This window comes from Astatotilapia calliptera, chromosome 16, assembly GCF_964374335.1.
Source record: "Astatotilapia calliptera chromosome 16, fAstCal68.1, whole genome shotgun sequence".
Classification (NCBI taxonomy): Eukaryota; Metazoa; Chordata; class Actinopteri; order Cichliformes; family Cichlidae; genus Astatotilapia; species Astatotilapia calliptera.
This window is the reverse complement of record NC_137437.1, coordinates 13,812,899-13,838,933: the sequence shown is the minus strand read 5'-3', so window position 1 is coordinate 13,838,933 and position 26,035 is coordinate 13,812,899. Positions and strand designations below refer to the sequence as shown.

General features: G+C 41.7%; 1 protein-coding gene across 3 annotated transcripts in view; it reads left to right on the top strand.

Moving 5' to 3' along the window:
• dachd (dachshund d) overlaps positions 1–24,246 on the top strand; it is a 92,905-nt gene extending 68,659 nt beyond the window's left edge. For 2 of the 3 annotated variants that reach the window (XM_080291171.1, XM_080291170.1), the window contains exons 7-11: positions 14,490–14,635; positions 16,765–16,912; positions 17,620–17,763; positions 18,871–18,939; positions 22,983–24,246. In XM_080291171.1, coding sequence (XP_080147297.1) covers positions 14,490–14,635; positions 16,765–16,912; positions 17,620–17,763; positions 18,871–18,939; positions 22,983–23,020 — 545 coding nt within the window. In that variant the 3' untranslated portion in view covers positions 23,021–24,246. The remainder of the gene's footprint in view (positions 1–14,489; positions 14,636–16,764; positions 16,913–17,619; positions 17,764–18,870; positions 18,940–22,982) is intronic. The other variant, XM_080291172.1, reaches the window with a different exon arrangement.
• Positions 24,247–26,035: the final 1,789 nt, after the last annotated feature.

Below are 26,035 nucleotides of genomic sequence, written 5' to 3'. Positions count from 1 at the left end.
TAATGCCAGCGTCTTCTAGGCAAAATTACCTTCCCTTTAGCTCCATCTATTCCTATTTACTGAGATGCAACTAATTTCTATGAAACAGTGTCAACAAAAAGTGAAGAGATTCTCTGTGGATGGGCTTCATTAACACTCTTACTAAACAGACCATTCACTAGTCTCACTAATAAATGGTGAAATCTCTGTATGTGTGTGTTGTGCGGCTTTTGGTTCTTTGCATTTTTCATCAACTGTTCATCAGATTCTCTTCACACTTGGCAGGTAATTGTGGGGGTCGAGGCAGCGCCGTGTGGACTTTTAAGTCGTTGGGATGAGCGCTCCTCACATTTTGAGTAAAAGTTATTTTCTGTTAAAGTTTTACAGCAGTCAGACAGGCAGCTGGAGAACAGGCGAGACAGGCAATGGGCATTGGGCCCAAGGCCATTAGGGAACCCCTGAGGGCTGACAAACTTTACTCCACAGCAATCTCTCAAAATGTGGCAACCGCAGTGACCGCAACCTACTCCCCCTTAAACAAGCAGTTGAGGATTTGCACTGACGTTTCAATAGGAAACCTATCCAGAAGGCCTCCTTCTAGCTATGGCATCTTTAGTGAGCTGCAGGCGGAGCTCATTCTCTCACTGCAGCTCAAAACTCAATCTGTATGAAAGCTTAATTCCACACGATGTTGGGTTGTTTTTGGAATGCTTGGGATGTGCATTTTATCAGCGTAGGTAAAGTATGCAAAATAAAGCCATTAATAAAAATCAAGCTCTTGTTGCACAATCAGGCTAATGTTGGGTATTTTGCATTGAGTGAATGCATCATTAGAGCTGTCCTTTTATAAAATCAGTACTTGCATTGCTCATCTTAGCAGTAATTTAATGCTGTGACATGCATACACAACTGTGAAAAGTAAAGTTAAGTCTTTCAAGGCTATATCATATATCTGCATAGCAGTTTGAGACCAGACTTGCGGAACTGTTGCAGATCAGGTGTGTACAGTATTTTGCTGACCAAACCTTTTCCCCCTGACATGAATGACTGAAGTCACTCTGCTCACTCTGCTGCATATGCCTGTTTTAAATAGGTCATACACTAGTTTGTGTAATTTGTCAAGAGCAGCAAAAAGTTTCATAAACTCAGATTTACTTTTTGTACCAGCAGCAACATTTGCCAGCATTACAACTGTCATCGTTGCACAGATTTCTAAAGAAACTTACAATCCACAAGGGAAAAGTCTGCATGCCATTATCAAAAGAAAAGTGTTATATTTCTAGAGCTTTATGAAAAGGGCCCTAAAAGTCCATTTGAGTCCTTGAATATTGGCAATAAAATTGAGAAATGTTAAACCTTTAATTTAAAGATTGATCCTGCCCTTCATTTGTCATGATGTCAGACTGTGCTGCTGCTTCTATGGCTTCATGTCTCTGTTTAGTGCGCATTGTTGCACAGGCACATAGAAATAAGTTAACTGCACACATGTGTTTTGCTTGTTGGATCTCTTTGAAAGTGTCTTTACCTGGCTTTGGACGTTTTACATTTGCAACATCATATCAGCCCCCTGTAATGCACATGCTGCGATTTAATAACACCCCTGGAGTTCTCTTAATTAACTACAAAAACATTTAATAGTGCAACTAAATGTCAGCTAGGTCTGATTTCCACACAGATTTTGCATCTCAGTTATTTTATTTAATTATTTATTTTTAGATATGATATTTGTTGCCACACATATCAATTGTTTTTAATCTTTCCTACCAAAATAAAATGCAGAATTAGCCGATTAGCCTTTACGCTATTAATTGCTTTTATAAATTCATTACGATGTTGTTGATGAGAATTATGAAGAAGAGGAAAATGAGAAAAGAAGCAGATAGAAATCTACTAAGCATGGCAGATTAAATACAAAATGAAGCAAATAATAGATTTCAGTATTCTCTGTTGGTTTTAGCGGAGCTGTGCTGGGTGATGCAGGGTGGGGTGAGGTTGATAATGATAATAAAACCACTATGGAAATCATTCGGCTGTATGTTCCCTGTTGGCTAGGCTGACGTGAAGATCAGTATTAGACCTTCACTCACAGGGTGTGAAGCAGTGAATAGTAATAATTAGCAGGATCATGAGCTGAATTTATGGGTCACAGACCGTCTAACTGCACGTGTGCGAGCATATGTGTGTGTGTGTGCGTGCGTGTTCGTATGTGAAACAAGGAGAGATTTGCACTAACGGGGTAACGCAAACAAAGAACGAGGGTTTAACCGAGGATCCGCACACATAAATCAACTGAATGTTTCCTCGGCAGCAGAAATCTTCCTTCTCAGCTGAAGTGCCTCCTCCACACTCAGATAATCAACACAAATGACTCTAATTTCTTCACAATATTAGAGGAGAAAGCAAATGACCGAGCAATCCGCGGCAGTTCTAACTAGTTGACCCGCGCACATCTACTAGCAAACACACGCTGTATTATCTTTGAGATTGTCAATTCCTAATATGTCACTGGACTTGATTAGGATTCTGAGCTCTTCAGTGTGTGCACCAGAGGTCTCGGGCTGTGGAAAACATTTTTATAAAATAACCCATTAATGCAGAGGAGTGCAACTAAATTAGTTACCAATTTGCTGAGCATGAATTAATGAAGAGAGCTTCTCCCGGCTCCCACAGTTGTAATTTTCATAATAACCCCAGACCTTTATTTGGCAGGTTGTTTAGTTTTTTCGTTTGAAGGTTTTCATTAGTCTAATGAGGACTGTGCAAGGGCGAGCAGTCAGCACAATTTACATGAGGAAGCTATCATAATAAATGAGGCAATTTGAATAACATGCACAGGTTTATGCAGCGAGATAAGAGAGATTGTAGCAGCCAAATACAGAGGTAACCAATACATTAGAACCAACTAATAACCAAAGTAATTCCAATAAAAGCTTTAAGTGAAGGGAATAAAATTAATGATAGATATATTGAACTGTAATGATATGATACACGATGCATTGGATTAATAAAATAAATGTGTTCCATTGTTAAAGAGGGGAGAGGCCTCCCCATCCGAAGCTTTGTTTATGGCGAGCTTTTTAATTAGGCCGTTCATCGCATCAGTTTGTTTAGATAAATGAGATAACATTCCAATGGTTTAATGATATCTCTCCACTTGTTTGATCTTTATGATCCTGGCAGAGCATTAAATTAATCTCTTGCAATGCACTCTAAGAAGGGGAGCAGGTTGGCTGCAGAGGACGGATGCAGTGCCCCGGCTCATATGGAGACTATTTAAACAGTCAGACGCCTCAGAGACAGCCCCTATAATGCCTCAGCACTCACATCCTATGAACGTGCCTCATCTTTTTCATGTCATCTCTGGTGATGAAGGACAAAGGCTGTTTGTTGTCGTATAAAACAGACACTTCCCAAAGTTGTGTCACCAAGTGCAGCGCAACCAGATGGTAGGGCTTTTTTTTGCTGTTGTTTGAACGTGATTATTTTTTGTCCAAATTTTGCCAAAGAAGAGAAAAAAAAAAAGAAAGAGATTAGTCGATACGTTGGGGGGAGAAAAAATAAAAAGGCTAGTAGAAAGCTAAGTGTTATCTCACATGTGACTAATTGAATTGCTTCAAACAGAAAGTCTGCGGCGATAGCTTCCGACAAGCCTCTGTCTCGTGAAACAGCAGGTAGCTGACAAACAAGGGGAAATTTGAAAGGTACAGAAGCCTTTTGGCTGTAAACTTACTTTGGACATCAAACACTGGCTATCATTTTATTTCCTTGGGGAAAAGGTGTTTGAAACACAAGCCATATGTACAGTATGTATGTTGAAGAGTTTTCTGTTTAAAAAAAAAAAAAAGAAAGAAGAAAAAAAACATGTGGCAGTTTAAGCAATTTCCCATCAACAGCTCTAACCCCCACCCCCAAGTGCAGGTAAACATGCCACATCTCTTTTGCACCGAGCTAAAAATGCCTGACAAGACGTGCAGAGGCAAGTACAGTATGTAAGGCGATTCTGTAAACCATATTTTAAAAGCGGCTGAATCATTAGTAATATGATATTGGCACTTCACTGGTGAATGTTATGTATACTTGTTGACACAACAGGAGATGCGCTCCTAATCTCCTCTCAAGCATAAATGGAAGCCTGTGGTGCATTATGTCACCTAGGTGGTGCATCCTCTCCTATACCTGCTATCATCCGAGCAGTCGGCGATGCACCGTGCACTGGTGTGACCACAATGGACAAAGTTGATTTGTCTCGCCTTTTGTTTGTCAGGACGCTGCTTAGGCGCACTGTCCGCAGCCCCAGCTCGCACTCTCAAAGATCAAACCGAGCAGGTAGAGCTGGGCGATATGAGATTTTTTCATATCACGATATGTTTTTTTCATTTCAGGCGATAACGATATCTATCACGATATCAGCCAAATAACTATATTTGTAAGATTTAAATGTGCCGTTGCTCACAAGTAAAATGTGAAATAATCAGCAGCTTGTTTTTATTTAAATATTTATTTCCCATAATAAGTTCAACAGGGTAGATGTACTTAAGGAACATGAGACTTTTTCAGATAAATAAAGGCAAATATTGCAAACTACACAAAAGGCAGCCACTAAAGCGTTTAAGTTTCAAAATAGAACAAACAAAACAGACTAAATTGTCAATTCCACTTAGAAACAAAATATTAATTCTAAAAATAAATCTTAGTTTGTTTTACAGAAGAACAGACAAAACTGACTAACTTTTGTCAATATCAAATAAACTGAGAACTAAAAGGAAATTCTCAATCTCTCCTTGTTGTATAGCTGAGCTTTTCAAACAGTTTTAACAGTTACTTTAGTCTGACAAAAGCCCAATGACGAATTAGCGCTTCCAGTCAGAGACTGAGGCTACGTCCACACGTACACGGGTATTTTTGAAAACGGAGATTTTCTGTTTTCGTTTTAAAAAATAATCCCGTCCACACATAAAGGCAGAAATGAAGGAAAACGCTGCTATGAACATGCCAAAGCAGCAGGTGGCGCTAGATTCCTAACCGTGCCGAAATGTTGGCCAATCAGAAGTCTAGAAGCCTCGGTGGGAAAAAGTAAACAAAGCTGGGGCATAGAAGCAGAACCGAGTCGTATGTGTGGAGGGACAGTAACTGTGTGTATATGTAAGCATTTAAACACTGCAGAGAGTAGAATTAACAGTATTGTAGAAATTCATTTCACCGAAACAATAACGTGGCGCACAGTGTGACGCATGCACCAGTTTATTGTATTTCCCGACTTGCTTTCGGCACAATTTACAGTGCACGCTACTCTGTTTTTTGTCAGACTTGAAATAGCCGAAATACCTTCACACTACGGAACTTCTTTGGCTCTTCCGTTGGACAATCTCTCCGGCATTGGAACCATCATCTGTTTTCTCTTCGGTCACGCTCGGTTGATTTTTCTAGTCGGCACACTCATTTCCTCCATTACGCGCTGGCTCCATTACCCGCTGGCTGCTTCCCAAACAAACACACGTGCGGCTTGGCACTTGTGCTGTACGTAACAAGTCACGCGATGTGATGCTGAAGCTGTGATTGGTTCGGCTCTGCGCTACTTAATTTGGATTGGCTGACCTTCTTTTTTTTTTTCTTTTTTCTTGAGGACAAGAGCGGCGAGGTCTATCGCGATAGCTTAATTTCTCTATCGAGTCAAAGTTATATCGCGATACATATCGTTATCGTTCTATCGCCCAGCTCTACGAGCAGGTATGAGCATCACAGTCTGTTTCCATACAGCTGCTTTGGCCAAGGACCTGTGGATGCTCATGGGTTCGTGTACAGAGAGCGAGCGAGAGAAAGGGGAACGTAGTTTAGAAAAAAAAAAGATGAAAAAAGACAAAAGAGTGATTTCTAGCCTTTGTAGTCTTTGTTCTGCTCCTTCTTTGCATAAGCATTTGCAATGATAAAAAGGCAGGCGGGGGACTCTGGGTCAGGCAAAAGTTTCGGCGTCAGTTTTGTGCTCTTTTCGTAAATATTCCACTGACACCGATGGTATCGCCGTACAGTATCATTAAAAGTTCGAGCTCCTTCCCTCTCATCTCCCTGACTTTTAATGTATAGTGTTTTGCTCAGTACCTCCCGATGTCCTTGGAATCGCGAGCTTCAAACACATGCTGACTACCTGACTTTCCCTAAGTCAGGAGGCAAGATCATTAGCCATCACAGCCCTGAAATGTGACTTGGCAGACAATAATGCTTTATGATCAAACAACTTGTCAGTGCGTCCTGTTGAAATGAAAGAGTGCAAAAAAATAATTCAATAGAGGATCAATCAAATTTCCTCAGCCCGTGTGAGAGAGAGATTGCTGATGGTGCAGAGAGGGGCTATTCCTCGAGGACATGGGAGTTCATTTGGATATTTGTTCTCCCCTCTCATGAATGTTCCATTGCGTGACACCATCTCCTGCTAATCACATTTCACTGAAAAAAAAAAGGGGGGGGGGGGGGGGGATGCTTTTAGGAACGTTGAAAAGAGAGAGGTTCTTTTTAATCTTTGAAATGCCTCAAAAGTGACAGAATGCTTTCTCCTGCCAAGACGTGAGCCTCGGATGGGGAGATAAATATGCTGTGGTCAGCTAAGTGTATCTAGTGAGCAGAGAGGCAAATTTAATAATGCATTATCATTCACTGGCGAAGGTGAAATCTCCCTGTCCATCAGAAGGCTCAGACCTGTTTCATGTTACCCTTCACTGCAAATGAACAAGTGCTTTACTCAGCCATACTAGAGATGCACAGTAGGCACCAGTGCTTTACTATATATGCTGCTCAGGACCGTCAGGAAAGCAGGGCCCCGTAATCAAAGCAATCATCTATCTGTCTTGACTGGAGACGTTAATGCTCACGCTTCTTTATCCTGATGAAACTGTTGTTGTTGAACAATAACCCCGTCTTTTTTTTTTCTTTCTGAGAACACAAGGTGCGTTTTACATATCTGAGCATCTGCTATTATGCAGATTATGGGAACATATTTACCTGAATGCCCTTGGACAACAGCACTAAACAATTATGAAGATTATGTACAATGCAGAAAATTTGCGATTCAAAACAATGCCTATCGTAGCGGCGGCAACTGTTGCAGACAGATAAGGTTGACCCTGAATGTGTGTTTCTGCGCTTTCCGAGACATTCTGTGGGGTTGTTTGTATAATTTAATATTTACATGTAAACAGTAATTAAGCGATGCTACCAACATGCCAAGGCCAGGCTCTGCCAAGGTAAACACCAGCCCTAGTAGTTTGCCACAGTCCATCATGTTTACAGACTTGCAGAGCTGAGTGCTGTTTGTGTGCTCTTCCTTGGCAAAGCCCATAAAGCACAACCGATTGGATGCCGAGTGTTCAACACAGTCACTCTTATCGTCTGGCAGTCTGCTCGCAGACTTGAGGACATTGTGAGTCAAACCTTTAAATTTTCACTCGGCGATAATTACGCCGCTATACTTGAGCTTTTATATCCTTTCACTGAGAAAGTAAATCATTCCTAATAAAGAGAGGAAGAATGGGGGGCGGAGGGAAAAGTGCTCGAGGACTAATTCTCTTCACTCCCTCCCTCTCTATTCTGCTTTTTGAAAGCCTTTCTCTGAGTATTCCAGTCACCTTGACTTTGCAGCTGCAGCCTTATAGTCTGTTGCTTATCCTGCCTAACCCCAGCCTGTCAATTAGGTCTTTAAAAATTAATCTCTTTAACTGGAAATACCATGCCAGCTTTCTTCCGTCTGTAAATGAAGTGTTATTAATTCACACAGCGCAAAGCCACTGTTATGAATAATGTTATCAAAACAGATTTCCACACGTTTAACACGTCGCTCCTATTAAAACCCCTTAAGTATTTTTATTACTGTGAAAACAGGACCGCTAATGGATTTGCATCAGTTTTTTGCCGCTTCCTCACCAGGCAGCCGCGGAACAAGTGCTCCTAAGCAAGGCCCTCTTTAAAAGTTTACATTTTCCCATTTTCTCTTTTGTTCTTTCATCTTCATTTAAAAAGAGAAGGGGAAAAAAAGAAAAAGAAAAGAAAAGCAGCTCAGTGTATCCAGTCTGGATTAGTGCCAGCTGTCGTCGACAGTCATTCAGCAGTAGCGGCAGAACGGCAGAGCCTCTCCCTGTAGGATTGCAATGCCAGGCAATGACACCAATGTGTCTCCCCCCTCCCACTACCCCTCCTCCGCTTCCCCACCCTACCCCACCCCTTCCTCCCAAACCCAGCAAAGCTCTGATCTAGCAGCAGGCTATCTGGCCAACCACGCCAAGCTAATACTTGTTCTATTAAAACCTGGTGATTATGGGGGATTTCCTCTCTGTTTGTTTGTTTGAATGCTTAATTATCAATATGTAATTGGCATCTGTATTGTGATGTCGGGCGCATATTCGGTGGCATATTTTGCTGGAATGTAAGTTGCTATCGGCTGGAAACAGGACTCCCCAGTCACCGTCTAAGTTAAGCTGCATGAGAAGTTGCTCTAATGAATTAATAAATGCCAAACAAAGGAGAACTAAACAAAGAGTGAGAGAAATAAATGGCTTGATGATTAGTGGGTCAGGCAGCTTAGCGGGGTGTACAGTACAAATGATCCCCCCTCTGAAATGTGAATGATTTGGGCAAAATAGCCAATCGATAGCTGAGGCCAGTTTAATCTCTGGGATTCTTCTGTTAATAAATGGGCCCGGACAATAGAGGTCAATATGCAAAGACAGTTTAAACACCTTCAAAGCTGCTCGCAGTGATGTCCTTCTCCAAGCATTATCTTCTTGACAGTTTGGGCTCAGAGTCGATAGGTGAATTACAGAAATCTATTCAAGTCTCAAGTCAGCCCCCCTCCTGTCATTTCCCTTTCTGAGCCACAAGTTTATTTTGCTCCGCCACCACTGGCCTGACTTAAAACCAAGAGCGAGGATTTTAGCCCCTCAATCTTTTGCCTTAACCAACTCGCTCCTTTCCCCTTTTGTCCATCCGAACTGCGATCGTCTCTCTCTACAAAATGCCATTTTGCCTCCGCTACTGTTCTCTTTAAGAGCTCATTTGAAGCTGTGCGCTGGCAGAAACAAAAGTCCTGTATGCTTTTATGCAGTCATCACAGTCAGCCAAGCCTGTAATCCTCAGAGGTCCGATAATGACATAGCCCCTGCATTTATTACATGGAGGAGAGGAGAGAGGGAAAACGCTGACTTTGAACAAATGAACACTCTGACCTTTATGCAATAAATATGACATGGGCCGCATAAAAAGACAAGATATCTTCCTCCTGAATGGAAGTCAACACAGATCCTGCTCCCTTGCCTCTTGCTCTCGCTGTTTCCATTTCTCTCTCTCCCTGTTTTTTCCCCTCCCCTTCCTTCTCCAAGCTAATAGTTAAACAAAGGACAAAATCTCTCTTAACTGCACCATAACAGTGTAATCTGTGCCATTATGCACAGCGTACCCTCCAAAACATTTTGGGACAAGCACCTGTCAGTATTCTGATCCTTGTGTTGTTTCTTACGTTTGACCACAAGCCGGCATCAGCGACAAGAGCGTCATTGGGTATATTTGTCCCTGCTAGGAGAACACAGTTTTAACAGACAGAATCAACCTTTGACTGTGTCTTTTGTAATCTCGGCGCGATCCCAATCGAGGGTTGCGATCTTCTTCTTTTGTCACCTCAGACCGCCTCTGTGACAGTAAAGGATTTATGGTTATTTCCTCCATGCAGCCTGTCCATCTGTGGCTCTATCTTCATATGGCCTTGAGAATACGATTCAATTTATTAAAGCAAAGCAATGGACTCATTACTTTAAAAAGGTGGCACGAGCGAGCGGGAGAGAGAGAGGGGGGAGAGAAAGCGAGAGAGGGAGAAGTGACACACTGAATTGGTTATTAATGGAAAGGCACAGCCATAGGGCAGTTGAAATTTAATGATATCCTACAAGAAAATATGAGGGTGTCACTCTCCAAAAAGTCATGCTAAATGTCAACATTTTAAGGTCCCGGTGCTAATTTTATGCCTGTGCACAGTAATGTTTTGGAGAGCATTTAGGAAACACGGCCCAGTGGCCAGCCTGATTATCCCACTCACCTTCTCTCCTCTCTCCAAATGGGTTTGTGCAGCAAGCGATTTCATCTCTAAGTGAAGGGAACATTAGGGAGGGGAGAGAGAGCGACGGAGGAAAAACACGCGGTTTGATTTTCATGCTGTGATAAGAGAGTGGGAGCCAAATGTTACCTGTTAATCTAGCCCAAACCGACCGGGGCTCTTGACTTTGTCCCCCAGCAGGGATGGGGCAAACACTCATTTTCCTCTCTCCGTGATGAAAAGGAAATTAGCTTAAATGTGATGAGGGCACATTAAGTGTGTGTGCCGTGCGTGCGTGTAATGAATGTGTATGTCCGCTTGAGAGTTTTGCATACATCCGAGCATGTGAGCCTTTCCTCTTTCCTCGCAGCATATACAGCGTGTCACACACACATATGCGCGGCATATGCAAGGGATAGTCTTCCGAAAGAATTTGTCCTGTATGGCTCGTCAAACACTTTGCTTAGGACGAGCATGCTTGCGAGCCATCCAAATCTTCCTGATCGCAAGCTATCGTGTACATATTTTATTCTGCGAGGAAATGAAACCTGCTTTTATCGCATTTGCAGGGGTTACAGTTGTTAGAATCAGCATACGACATGCTACGCTACCTGTTTAAAACTCTCGCAGTTACAGCTGACTTTTCTTCTTTTTTCCTTTCCTCCAGAGTGCAGACATCATGTGCAAGATCAGCTAAGGCTCATGTTTTTTTCAAGTGCTCAAATTGCATGCAACTTCTTTTTTTTTCTTTTTTTTTTTGCCCAGCTCTGCATCGCCACGTTCGTACGAGAAGACAGATATTTCCCTTGACAAGATTTTTCCGAACCTAGCGCTTTAAGTGCAGCTTGAATAATGCTGTGTTTGCTGCTAATGGCTGTCCGAGAGGTCATAACTACTCCATTTGAAGGAGGCTGGTTTTCTCCGCAGCCCTGGCAGGTCAAATCAAATGTAATTGTGCAGTGAAAAAGCATTGCCTTGCTTTGTGTTTCCTGTGCTGACAACCTCCAGGTTTAGCATTCAGTTCTCCTGCTGGGAGGAACACAGGTTTGCAAGGACAAAGGCTTCACCTGTCAATATATCACACTGACTGGCCAGCCAAATGTACCTCTGCTCTCCCTCTCTCTTTCCCTCTCTCTACTATCTCTCTACGTCTCTGTCACTCTTTCATTCTTCTGTTGCAGCCTCCTCTACCTCAGACCGTGCCTCACCTATCTATCCATCCGTCTTCCGTCTTCAAACATCTATCTCTCTGTTGCCGGCATCCTTCTGTCCTCTTTCTCGCTCACTCTTTTTGTGTGTCTTTTTTTCCCCCCCGTATCTTCCTCTCCTCCTGCTCACGCTTGCCTTCGTGTGAGTACTCAGCTGAAATGTCCTGAGGGACCCAGTTTCAAACACAGGAACCAGAAACATATGGCACATTTTCAACTCCCAAGGTCAATTACAGCTATTTATCCAGAGATTGCAGCTAAATTTCCCAAGGTTTCTTCTAGATTTACCACAGATTGCAATGTGTGTCTGTCACATTTTAAATCAGGCCAGTTTCCTCTGTTTCCCTCCACTCCCTGCGACTTTCCATCAAATGTTTCAAAGGCTTTCAAGTGAGTTTTAGACATGTTTTATCTCTGGTTATCATGTGCCCCATCTTTTTTGCTTCAGTTTTGCGAGGTCCAAGTGCTGCTTGCAACACAAATCTAATAACATGTAAATTGGAGATAAGCCCAGATCCCTCCAAGTGATATTTTTTACATTCATAGTTTGTCAAGTCAATTCCTGGGCCCCTGTTTTAGCAGCACAACACATGAGGAGTGAGAAAATTAACTGGATAGGTGATTCATCATTGCTAGCACACTGTCAAGGACTCCCTCTGCAGCTATTGAGAACAGGGTGGAGGAGGAGGATGGAGAGGGGAGGAGGGTGGCAGCGGCGGTGGTGGGGGGGACACGTTGTTTTAAATTATGGCATTTCATTCAGAATGCATTGTATTTACAGCGTCCCATTTTTATTTGTGGCTCCTATTATCCACCGAAACAGTTGTGCATGAAATGTTATTTGTGACAGGGGTGACCTGCGAGTGTTTTTCCACACAGTATTTCATAGTCGGGGGGCCTTAACTGTACCTTTACCGTACGGTAAGCACAAGAGGCTGTCACAGCTGCTGTTGGCAGCCTTGCTAGTGCAGAAATATCACCTGGAAACAGAGTACTCCATTCCACCGGCCCCCATCACTCCAACGCCTGTCGCTGTAATTAAGTTGAAGTCAATGATTCTGGAGCGATGGTGAGAAATAAACATGCAAACACGTGCCAGCATTTGCAGCCAGGCACAGAGAGAAATGTTGGGTGGGTGGGTGGGTGGGGGAGTTGGGGGCGCTTTAACACTGGAAGCAGAGGAAACCAGCGGATTTACATCGTGTTCATTGGAATTTACATTTGAGTTTCATTAAGCCACTTTTGATTATATTGATGAAATTAGCCACTTATTAGATCCCCCAAATCCCCCACCTTTTTTTTTTTTTTTTTTGTGTGAAAATGCCACTATTTATGTGCAGCTCCTGGTGGAAATGTTATTTGACAAGAGGTGCTGTACGGTAGTTTGAGTCTGTCGAACAAAACACGCTGTTTGCTTTTCCCAGAGCATGACAGGTTGTTTCCCCTGCAACAAAGCCATCAAATATTCTCTGTGATCCAACATTGTGTTGGAGGGGAGGCCTGCTGAGTGGGAAGCCGGAGTTTGTTAAAGCAATGATTTATGATTAATGCCAACACTAAATAAGGGACAAAGTGCCTACAGTACAAATCAATTACAAAGCTACAACAGCAGACCTTTCCCCGAGGTCTACTAACGTCTCTAGTTGTTATGGAGATTTTATTGGAGGTGGGTGATGCATGCATATAATGCACGCAATACATCTATATCAACCTGAGCTGGAGCCAACTGTAATGCTTTTGATCTTTGATTAGTTACTTTATTGAGATAAAATGGGACTTTCATGTCGTGCCACTGTATAAGGGAGGGTGCATTTTATATCTCAACCCAGACGCCCACCTCGGAATGCAGACAGGATTGCACCAAACAAAATAAATTACCGCAGGAGTGGCTTCTTAAAAGTAGGCAATTCATTATTTTTATGAAGTCAAATTATAAACAAATTTTAATCCATTAGGCAACCATCCATTCTAATTAATCAACAGGAGTGAACTCCATCTGAAAAAGGAGAAAGGTTGTTTACTCTCTCCACGGACCAGCGGTGCATATTTCACCATCTTCCCCACTCAGGAAGAGAAGGGGGGAGAAGGGGAAAAAAAGATCTCCAAATTACAAACCTAAACTGTGAATCCTAACACTCGACTTTTGGCGGTGAGATGTTTCCAGGGCATTTGCAGATGCTTGAAATAATCTCCAATGTTTTTGCTCAATCTGCTCTGAGGATGGGTGAAATAAATACTTTAAACTAATTAATGTAAGACCAGCTGTTCCCAGCACTTGGCTGGCGTTGGTGAATATTGATGGGAGGGAGAGGCAGGGCTGTTCAGCTCCGCTCGCTGTTTGTTCAAGATTCAGCCTGCCACATAAACAGATATGAATACTGGATGAGAGCAGAGAGGTGCTGTGCACAACACAGCCAGGGTTCCACATTACAAATAAAACTTTTCCCCCCCTTTCATTAAATTAACAATTAAACAGCTGATGGCGCAGGCTTCCTGTGGAGACCTTTTTAGACTTGGATGTGTTTAATAAAGTGTCTCTCTGCAAGATGGTAACACTTAGAAATTCCTGGCTTGATAAAAAGCTCACTGGGCAAAAACATGTGTCAGATCTGATGGGGCAGCAAACGGCACTGTCTGACATACTGTTTTAGTTTGACCAGGCTGTACGTGTTTCTGCCGCTCTGCCTCCTGCTTTCTCTCCCCTCCCTCTAAAGCTCCTCCTTCCTCCTCTGAGGCCCGGTGGAGAGGCTGGACAGCAGATGGCAGGGCCCTACCCTTCTGCCGGTGATGAATGGAGGATGATGTCATCTTAAGTTTGACAGTCACCCATGCGTGCATACATAAAGGAAGCCCAAGCTGCTGGGGTCAAACTGCTGGCCTGCTTCTGATTTTTTGGAGTCCACATGACATCTCTTAAATGGGGGAAGCTGGATTTATGTCCTGGTTGATATTGTTCAACTCCACCATTCAGGCTGAGAGAAGAGGCAAAAAAATATGAAGGAATGTCCAAGGGAGCAATCTGTCCACTATATTTCTGAGTGGAAAGGATAGCTGGGATTGGCTCCTAGAGATCAATACAGGCCCAGCCATTGCTGCTGGTCAACTTGATTCAGGATCAATATGTATTAGCTTACCAACAAAAAAGCTGCTTACATATATGGCCACTTACTTTCAAGTGGAGCAACTTTTAGTAATCATCAATCAGTCTTTGTTGTTACTGTTTTTCTTTGCAGAGGACAACCCAATGTGCACTCCAACAGCAAGAGATAGCTACGAGCGGTTGTCACTGGCTGGACAGACCCTGCCTCCGGGATTCCCTTCACCTTTTCTCTTCCCAGACGGCCTGTCATCAATAGAGACTCTCCTTACCAACATACAGGTATTGTTGCTCACTCGTGTTCTTGTAGTAAACTTTGCGTTGAACCTTTGACCTCAGATATGAGGGCCTCTACGTGGTCAGACTTAAAAAAGCCTGGAAAGGTTTCCAGCTGCACCCTACTAGATCAGCTTTGCGGGATTTATAGTTTTTTTTAAGCCTTACTTACTGTATCTCGTCGCGGGCCTTAGTTGAATTCCACAGTTCACCCTCACTGCCTTTAAGAAAGTTTTTCTGATTGGCTGGCCCTTGCAAACTGAACAGTAGGTGGGTGGAGCTTCGATGTTCACAGCTAGAGCTATGTGCCTGGGACAAGCATATTAAGGATGTGAAATTCTTATAGATTTTTAAAGGTACAGTGCGTAAAATGTCACTACTAGATGTCAGCAGATTGCAGTCAACTGAATATTGTTTTATCCCTCCCAATTCAAGTTCATAATCCTAGCTACAGTGACCGCCGTACCACAGTGTTAGCTTATAACCTGCTGTTGTTGTTTAGCCGGCTTGTTGTCAGGTGTCCGGAGACAGGAGGGTCTCAGGACAGTGATAAGTGCAACAATATTAGGAATAAATAAGCACATTTCACAGTTCAGGAGATGAGGTGAAGAATGATTATGAAGTGAAGATGTGAAGAAGTGAGAACAAATTAAAAAAGAAATGATGCAAATACAAATGTAAAAATGTTAAGTGGTCATATAAAGTTTGAAAGAGCAATTTGTCATCTTTAAATTAAAAGTAACTTATAAAGTGTACTATGTACGTGGCAGGTCTAGCTACAGGCAGAAAGGCGATGTACATAAATAACCTCAAAACATTTCTTATTGTACCTTTAAAGCTCTTCACAAAATCTCTGTCAGTATGTTCTACTGTTTAAGTTTCTCTGCAATATTAAGGCTTCTGATGCTATAAGTCAGTGTTACAGAGTAAGAGCTAATTTCTTTGTCCGAGAAAACTTCATGACACGAAGATTTGAATGGACAGTTTGCAGACCTTAAGCACTATCTGCTCAGAACTCCATTTAAGCTGCAACTCAAACACCCTCAGTCAGAAAGATGAATGTATTTGCCTTCTGTCTGAGTGTAATGATGTGTGTACGCTGCTGCCCTTCTCGTTGCACTTGTACCGTTGGCACCAGAGTCCTGCTTCTCTTTTGGCTCTGCGTGGTAATTAGAAAGGCACAAGTAAACCCACTGCGAGCTCCCAACACTCCTCTAAGTCATCTTTGATAATGATCTTCGCATTGAATATTTATATACAAATCAACAAAATGAAACCAAGCAGAAAATTAAGATAAAGCAACTTAGAATAAATTGGGGTTAGAGGAATCAACAATTAGTACGCTATAGCCCAGTGCATTGGATATAATTGCATGTGGATGGGGACTAATTGTGATGAAAGTGCCACTTCTATACGTGCACAGAACTGTGCAACATGTAATTCAGGACAGTCAGGAGTATATGATGAGTTGCTTGTCATTTTTGTTCGTATTATGAACCCCCGCTGTGCTGTGTAAGTCTGTAAAGTTACAGCAGAGAGAGAATAAGCTGGTGTTGTCCATAGTAATCGTTTACCCTCTACTTAACCAAATTCATCTCAAGTGTTTCCTGTTTTTCTTCTTTTTCTGACAAACTTCCCTTTTCTTAACGTTTGCTTCCTTTAGCTCTAACTTGTTAAAGCTGTCAACAGTTGTATTTCACAGTTTTGACCAAAAGGGGTCAGACATATGCAGCACTCACATCAGTATTCTGTATCTAAAAAAAACAAAACAAAGAAGAAGAAGAAAGAAAATAACTACCCCACACTCTTGTAGATCTGTACCCAGAGCTGTGGAGCAAAAGGTTGCACTAAAAGGCACCGTCATGGGTAAGAGGCTAGTTCAGGTGACAGTCTGACTGAAAGGAAACGTGTAGAAGCAGTCAGCTTTTGGCCCTGTGTTCTGCTTCAGCGCTGTGGGCAGTACAAAGAGCTGCTGTGACATACTTTCAGTGTGGTTTGCTGTCACTTCATCTTGAAGCTCTTAAATAGACCACATCATTCTCTCTCTGCCCCCCCACTCATCCCTTTTTTGCTGTATATCTCGCTGTGTATATATTCATTGGTGTGTGTTTCTGTATGCGTGTGCGTGTGTGCAGGGCCTGCTCAAAGTGGCAATTGACAATGCGCGGGCTCAGGAGAAGCAGGTGCAGCTGGAGAAGACAGAGCTGAAAATGGAGCTGTTCAGAGAGAGGGAGCTCAGGGAGACTCTGGAGAAGCAGCTCGCCATGGAGCAGAAGAACAGAGGTACTGCCTGACGACTGCCTGGCACTGTCAGCCGTGTGTGTGTGTGTGTGTGTGTGTGTGTGTGTGTGTGTGTAAGAGAGAGTGAGAGCAGGTGGGTGGGCTTGTGCACAACTGTGTACAGTGTTCTCATGTTCAGACTTCACAGGCCTGTGCTCATGTAGATATGATCGCTCCTGAATGTATATAAGCAATTCTCCATGTATGTTTAATGCTTCTGATTAAAGCAGACATAAGCTTCTGTGTGCTTCTGTGGCTGCACATAATGTGATAGCATAGCTCTGGTTTTCCCCCTCTTAGTCTGTTAACATAATTGGAAATACACACTCGATACAGATTTACTCTCAGTCTCATGTAAAATGCATCACAGTCATATGCTAACTGTATCGTTTATGTTTAATGAGAGAAACTCATGAAAAATATCCCAATAAATTTTTCAATTAGCTTTAATTCCCTCTAGCAGTTTACTAAGTCACAGTGAGTATTTACTCAGAATCTCTTCTTTAAGGAAATATCTTTATATATAATAAAATATTTAGGATTAATTGAGTTTCCCTTTTCCATAATAGTGTGCTACACTGACTAAAAAAAAAGATTACCATCTTTCTGCTAGAGTATGGTGATAATCACATTTCATTTGAAAATAAGGCACCGCTAATTTGCCCCAGAGCTCATTTTATTTTCCCGCTGTGGTCTTTTCCTCGTCTTAGCCATCATTCAGAAGCGTCTGAAGAAGGAGAAGAAGGCCAAGAGGAAACTCCAAGAAGCTCTGGAGTATGAATCCAAAAGGAGAGAGCAGGCCGAGCAGACCCTGAAGCAGCCCTCGCCCTCTGACAGCATGCGCTCACTCAACGGTCAGACACTCCACAGTGAGACAGTGTTGCTGTACATGACTACTTAAGTGTGGAATTTAGAGGGACAAATAAGGAAAAGAAATCAAATGCTGGAATTCTTCCCGAGGAAAAGTGATAAAACAAAACAAAAATGATCTATTATTTATCCACATCAAATATTTTTTAGTTGCTATCTCATTTCAACTGCAACTTTCCCACAGTCAACTTATACATTTGCTTTCTGTTCTCATTATGTCCTTCTACTACTATTACAGCACCCAGTCATTTCAATTATCATTTAATCTACCTCTTGATTAATTGATTAGTCATTTAACATGTCTAAAATATCCATGGTGACATATCTTTACATGATTACCTTTGTTCTGTCAGAGGCAAAATACATTACGCTGACTATGACACGCGTTTAGAAGGCTGGAACAGACAACATCAGCATTAATTGATGAACAAAATAGTTCCAAATGATTTATTTTGCTCTCTATCTGCAAGCCGATTGGCTGACGTTTTCAGCTCTAACGAGTACTCTACACAGGGATGTATCCCGGTGTAAGCACACAGACAAGCACACCTTTCCAGCACCTTTGAGGTACAAGTACATTTCCTCAATTATTGATCACTGTGTTTATCTGACAGCTCTAAGCTGGCAGAAGCCCAGTTCCATTTGTAAAAGAAACGTTCACTTCAATGCGTCAGTCATTAATGCACAAGCTCAGCCGTATCAAAGTGGCATTCTTTTATCATTAGTTCACTGGTCTGCCACTAGCGGTGCGCAGTATGGAGTTATTAAGGCAATTAGAAAAAAAAATCAAAACACGACTGTTCATATTAGGTGCAGGTGTAACGTTGCTTTGCTAGCTTTATTTCATCAAGCCACGCTGGGGTTTTTAGTTTAAAAGATTGTTATTTCAAAGTGTTAAATCAAGGATTTCTTTCTTTCTCTCCCACCCTCCCAAACACTGTTGGTAATTAAAGCGAGAAACAGGACGCATGCGGCTTAGATAGAGATTGACATCTTAGTCTCTTGTTTTGAATGAATGATGCTGTGAAAGTGGCATTGTGATAGGGGGATGTCAGGGATGTTTAACGGCGGTGATCCCTCTCTTCTCTCAGAATCTCTGACCCCTGAGATGGAGAGTGACCGCAGCAGTGGGAGAACAGATGCTGAAAGGACAATACAAGGTACAGGGGCTCAGATGAGACAATAAATCTCCCTCTCTTTCTCTGGCTCTCACTTTTGCTCTCTTCCTCTGTTGTCCCCCCACTCCCTTTCTCTCTCACCCTCCTTTGCACACACACACACACACACACACACACACACACACACACACACACACACACACACACACACACACACACACACGCAGCTTCAGTTTATGAACATTAGTGTTTCTGTGCCTGCTGTTCAGACATACAGCTCACCATCTGGGCCACAGCACTAGGTCAAGATCATTGGTTTTCTGTAGAAATAATATTGTTCTTTCTCTTGACTTTTAGTGGGTGTGATGCTTTTAGGGAAAGAGGTAAAACTCGCGTGGGATAGAGCTGGAAAATAGCGAAAAAGCTAAGCTGTAAGGTCGTGGAAAAAAAAAAGACTTTAAAAAAAAGTTGTTTATTTACAACTCAGGCGGCATTAATGAGTCATAAAACCACAAAAAGCAGTGGAATCCCTCCTTTGATAGTCATAAACGGGGCAAATCAATCCATTTTATGAATAAGCCTTGTACATTTTTAATGGTTTGTTTGTTTGTTAGCCTTGGGGGTGCAGTATGTGTTTGGGGAAGGGCGCTCCGGCGATAACCTCTGTAGACTGTCTGCTATCTGTGTTTACCCAGATACAAGACACCTCACAGAGGTTGAATATCCTCATTATTACTCGAACGTAATGCTTTAATACGCCTCAGCTGCATCTGCTCAGAACCGCCCTTATCAGTGGGAGAGGTCCCAATTTATCCAGGAAAATGCTGCACGTAATTTGCTGTGAAAAGTGGGGGAATGTTCAGTTTTGTGAATAAGTTAGGTCCCTTTAACTCTTTAACGTATGATTAGTCTACTTGAACTGATATTTTGTGAAAGGGCAAAAATAAGAGGAAATGTAGCAAGAGAAATAATGACTTCTCCTTAATTAAATGTCATTCAGTCACTGCGGGGATCTGAAACAGTTTGATGCCCCCACCCACCCCACCCGAAAAAAAGAAAGGAAAAAAAAAAGGGAAATCCATATGTCATCATTTAAAAGATAACTTCCAGATACAGCGCAATTATAGCTCTCTATTTCATACCAAATTAGTATATTTAGCCCCCTTTAATTTCTAATATTTCACACTTTCGTCAAGAGCCTGCCTCTTTGTGATGTAATTGTGTCAGATTCAATGTGTTAAAGCTTTTGCACTTAAAGTGACAGCAGCCATTGTCCTGCTGCGATGTAAAGTCGGGGTCGAAATGATTATTTTTCCTCGTCTAATCCCGGTTCGAAACACCATGATGGGAGCGTAGAGCATATAATTTTTGTGGTCTCTCAATCACTCTGATCATTGCCTCGAAGAGTGGAATGAAGGCGGAAACCGAATAACAGGCTGCACTTTGTGTTTTGTTCAATTAGAGAAGCATTTGTCTGCCACCCATGTCTCCTCTACTCTACTCTGCAAGCCTCGCCGTATAATTAACCTCAAATGGCAAAAAATGATGTTGATAAATTACACAAGCAGAAGGGGGAAAAAAACAAGCCTATCACTCGCATGAAAGCCGAGAGAAATGTGTGGGTATAGTCTCAACTCCAAACTCAGGGAGGCGAACGGGGAGGGAGAGGGAGCGAGAGAGAGAGGGGTGGAAAAAAAAATAATGAGGGCATAATTTTAGAGAACTAATTATTTCTATTTGTCTTTTGTCACACTTCTCTAATTCTGCGATATTAACACAGTCTGTGTTTATTAATTGCTTTTACAGTGTTTTGAATCGGGTCCAAGAGGGAGCGTGGCTCTTTTCACAGGCAGGCGAGCTACTGGGACTGTACCTCGCCAGTACTGCCTGGCAACGGTGCGCACGCGAATATCTTCCCCCAGTATCTTCTCTGGTTCCCTGCCGCTTCCCCACTCGACGTGTTCGGCAAGTTTACACGACCCTGCGCGCGGAGATAAAGTTCTTTGTTGCAAGATTAAACATCAAAACAGTTAAAGTGAAATTAAAATTAAATGAATGAATGTCACTGAAGCAAAAAAGACTGTAATTAATGGATCCCTTAATTGTCTTCATAAAATATTTGCATGGGCATAATTTGCATAATTTACATGTATTAATTAATCTTTCAAAGGAATTTTATGCTGAGAGAAGCCAAAAATTCCCTTTGTTTTATTTAGCATCTAATGAAATATTTATTCTCTTTAATGAACTTTTCATCTTGATTTGAATATAAAAATACGAAAAGTTTTAACATATTTTAATGAGACAGCCTTTCATAAAACAACGTGTCAAGACGTCGCCAGTTTTTCTGGGGTTTTTTTTCCCCCCCGTCGTATGTGTAAAGCAGATGTTTCAACATTTGCGCTAATATCAGCGCCGATTTCAGGAAGTATTTGAATCGGGGAGATTTGTTTGTCGAGTTCCCACCTCCCACTCCCCCCCTCGCTTTCGTGATCATTTCATCTGTCAGGAGCAAAACGCCGCGATGTTTAAGCCCCTCTCGACAGTGTATTAAATGTCATCCTCTATCAAATAATCGCATTCTCTTTGTTTTCATTAACACCCCTATAAATTGCTCCAACTGTGAAGCTGGGCAGGCAGGCAGACAGACTGCGAGGTGATGCTTGATCTGCTGTTGTGGGCTTGTGTGCATGTGTGCGTCGAGTTGTGCATACCTAACCCACACCCCCCCACACACACACTCGCACAAATTCAAACACCCCCACCCCCCTCCATCTTTGGCTTTCTGTTCTTGCTACTGCTGCATTCATGCTGTAATGACTTTTACACAGAACTCAGTGGTTGTTGCTTGAATAGAGGCAGCCAGAGTGCAATGCCTTTGAGACCTACAGCAGTGCTGGGTAATTAGCCTGTGTGTTTGTACACCCCTCATCCTCCCCCCCCCCCTCCCCAAACACACAGTACATACACACACACACACTCATACACACAACAAGCTTTTGTTGTCTCCCCCGTCTGTGCACAATTCATAAAACACAGCCTAAAAGGGAGGGCAGGACTAATTGATAAAATATTGATAATGTAATGAGCATATAGATGATAATAAAGCACCCCAAAAATGTGTGTTAAAATAACAGCAATAGGATGTTTTTAATTAGCGGAGGTGAATGCTGTCTCTTCTGTTTCCAAGACATCGTAATCAGGTGCATCCTCTGCGGCTCGGCGGAATAGTAGTCAAGCGCCGTCTCTGATGTCCTGCACGGCTTGTGTCATGTCCGACAACGCGCGCCGCTAAACGCCTTTGTGCGCGTTTCTCTTTAACATTGAATTATTTAGGCGCACTGCCATGGAGAGGTGTGCTTCTTAAAGGCATTACCGTGGCACTCTCCGGCAGAGGAAATGTGAAGGTAATAAACGTCAAACATGCTCCTGAGCTGTGCCTAACAGATGCTTTTACCAGCTCAGTGTCGGAGCAGCGCTGCTCGCTCAGGCGAACACTCAGACAAGAGTGTTTGCCTGAAATGGACAAAGCTCGTTAGGTTGGAGGTGTCTGGAGATAACGTAGCAATGGAATGTCTGCCATTTCTAATAAACACCATTCCCATGCAGGAAATGTCACTTAGTGAGCACCTTACGTCGTAAGTGCAGGATTATGTTCAACAAGGATATCAGTTTAGATGTGTTAAATATGTGTGATGAGTCTCGTGCATCATTGTTATAACTGCTTTTACACTGTTGGCATTAAAATATGCATGTACGCTCTGTGTTTATATATCTATGCTGATGTAGCGTGCCACACTTTGTATTGGTGTTTTCCCTCTGATATCACCAAGTTTCTTGTAGTGGTTGGAAGTAATAAAGTAAAAAGTCTGCATGATATTTAATCATATTTGTCATGGCTGCTAACTTAATCTTATCCCCAAATCAGTTTATGAATTCATAGCGGTGCCGCTGAAATTGAAAGACTACAGGGCAACATTTCAAAGTTAGGTTTCATCAACAATCGCATCCTGAGTAGTGCTTTTTACGTCAGCGGGATGTTAGCTGTTGGCTAATCTTTGGCTTCTGTGTGTTCTCTGTTGCAGATGGAAGACTTTTCTTGAAAACCACAGTGATGTACTGATAAGGCCACGAGGAGCTGGAGGAATTTAAAAAAAAAAAGAGAGAGAGCGCGAAAAAAGGGGGCGGGGTGGGGAGAAAGAAAGAAAAGAAAACTCACGAAGACTTTCGAGAGCCCTTATCCAGGCAGATTTAGTGGAAGGAAGTCAAGCTGCTTGTAGGAGTTCAATGGACATGCTGTGTTCACCCCAGTGCTGGACAAGGTTGAGTTTGAATGTAGAATAAGGAGTCTTTTTTTCATCGCAGAGGCCAACTATGAAATAGTTTGACGAAGCAGGTTTTGACACAACAGCTTGGCCAACGTGAAGGATAAACATATATATTGAGCACAGTAAAAATGTACCCATGGTACATGGTTGGTAATAACTCATAAATTCACAGCACTGAAGATTTTTATACTGTATCTCAGCCAGCGAGAAAGCTTCAAAAAAAAAAAAAGAAGAAGAAGAAGAAATCCGACTGAAGTTCTGTTTTGTATTTCAAATTGAATTTTGAGAAGCTAACGAGATGAACCTTTGTGTGTGGGCGGGGTGGGAAGGGGGAGGGAGGGGAAACGTGAGTTTATCCATGTGTTCATCAAAAGAAGAAGAAGACGACTGATGTTTGATTTTCATGTTTTCTAAATTAGATGATAATACAATCAAGTTTCCTTTTTACATTTGTTGTACATACGAGATCCGATGATGCTGATAGGAAAAACTCACTCCAGTCGAACCCGAGTGGATTGATAAGGTATGTGTATATAATGTTAAGAGGTATTGTGTATGCAGTAGAACTATTAGGCAAACAATACCGCCATTTATATAAACCTTCAGTTTTTGTTTTGTTTTTTTGTTCTTTTTTTTCCGTTTTGTTTCGTTCTATCTCTGAGCCGTCATCCTTTCCTATAGCTGCCATTTTGGTGAGAAAGCATGCAGGCATGTAAATGTTTGTCCTGGAATTATGATATTTAATAAATCCTATATTGTGCTGAACAAATACTAGGGTTGACTCACTCAAGCCCGGATGATTTTAAAAACATAATTAACAAATGTTTCACTTTCAAAAATGAGGGGTTTTTTTGTTTTGTTTTTTTTGCTGTCAATACTACTGTAATCTTTGTAACAGAGGTAATATTTCTTGGAATTTACTGTACATTTTTGTCATGAGGCACACTCAGAAATCAGCACCTCTCGATGCGTTTTTTAAAAAAAAAAAGAAGAAGAAGAAAAAAAAAGATGAATTATTGTCGTGTCAGCTTGAAAAACAATCAGTCATGATGCAACCTTTCAAATCTAAACGCTATTTGATTACATTGCTCTAATCCCTGTTTGACCTATACAAATACACTTTTTTTATTTTAGTTTTTTTTATAGTGTTTCAAGATATCCCGATAAGAAAAGATTCATAATTTTACTGTTACTTTCCCTAAAGACTTTTGGAGTTTTGGTGCTGAAACACCTGTGTATATTCTCAAGACATAAACTGATGTCAGTCCTTTAACTGCAAAACAGTTTAGACCTTTTGCGTTATAATCAGGAGAAGAAGAAGGAGGAGGAGGAGGGAGAGTGTCCCATGTTCACAATGTTTGTTCTTTTTTTGTTCTCAATGGAGTGTCTAGGTCTGTTGTCACTGATAACTTATATAACTTCTTGAATCATCTCCTCATTGTATTTCAAATTCAAATAAAGTTAACATGTTGATGATAAACCCAATGTTTGTGACACAGTTCTGTGCCATTGACGTGTTTGAAGCGGTTGCCCCACAATACGCTGATGTAACATTTCCAGATTGCACATTGATATTGCTGAAACATAAACACACAGATCTTTACCACTGCGATACCCAAACATGATTTTATGGAAACATGGGGGCATCTGCTTTCTTTGAGGTCGTATAGTTGTGTTCATTTTAGGGACATTTACAATCAGCCTTCAGACTTTTAACTCTTTTCTATGTATTAAGAATGAATGAACATATTGTTCTTTGCTTTTTAAAGCAGTAAAAAAATGTGTATAATCAGATGATGGGAATAACTTCTGTACAATTTCCTTTCTTTTCACTGACTCCAGATGCAAGTGCGAGTGTGCCCTTTGACTTGTGTGTGTGTGTGTTTAATGCATAGGCTGATCTTAGATAAAAGACGCAAATGAGGGTGTGACCAAGCTCACTGTAAATAAATTACTTCATGTGTACTTCCGTGTGTATGATGCTAATTCACAATATATTGCCCTAAAATGATAAACAAAAACACTCCCTTTAACCAGCCCTGCACGATGAATGGCCATGCTTCGTAATATCCGCATTAAAAAGCACTTGGGGTCTCGCTGAGCTGTTGAGAAATCATAAAGCTGTTATAGTCGTGCTGCCTTTTTGTTTTGTGAGTGTGATATTGGCAACGTTTCGGCAGCATAATATGTTTTCCTTGTGTGCATGCTTTCTGACGCAGTCGTGTCCACAGTGGAATAATTTCCTTTGCACACTTAAAGTACTAGCTGAGGTAAGCACAAATTCATTAAAAGTTTTTGAAAGCTGTCAAATCGTGAGGCTGCGACGCAGGTTTTAGTCATTAGTCACAATCGGTTACTCATTTGATCATTTTTCACAAGAAAATTAGAGGAAATACAGGTTCCTGTAATTATTTAACAGAAGCACTTCACCTGTATTGCCATTATAGCTCACCTGGTTGAGTAGGTGATCCATATGCTGAAACATCGCAGATGCCTGCGAGGCTTGAGTCTGCACTGGGCTGTTTTCTGCATGCCATCCTCCGCTTGCTGTTTCCTGTCTGCTCTCCACTGTCCTTAAAAATAAATATAAAAATAAACCTAATGACCATGCACTTGCAAGGAGAAACAAAGTAGCTGCGCATACACAAACACACACACACAGTGTACACTCCTACTGTACTAAAAGGGGACCGTTGTTTTACACAGCTCATGAGTGGACCACTTTTTTTAAGGAAACAAAAACAAAATTGAAAATATTATTTAAATGCCCTTTTTATATAATATAACAGAAAATACATAGGTCTTAGTCA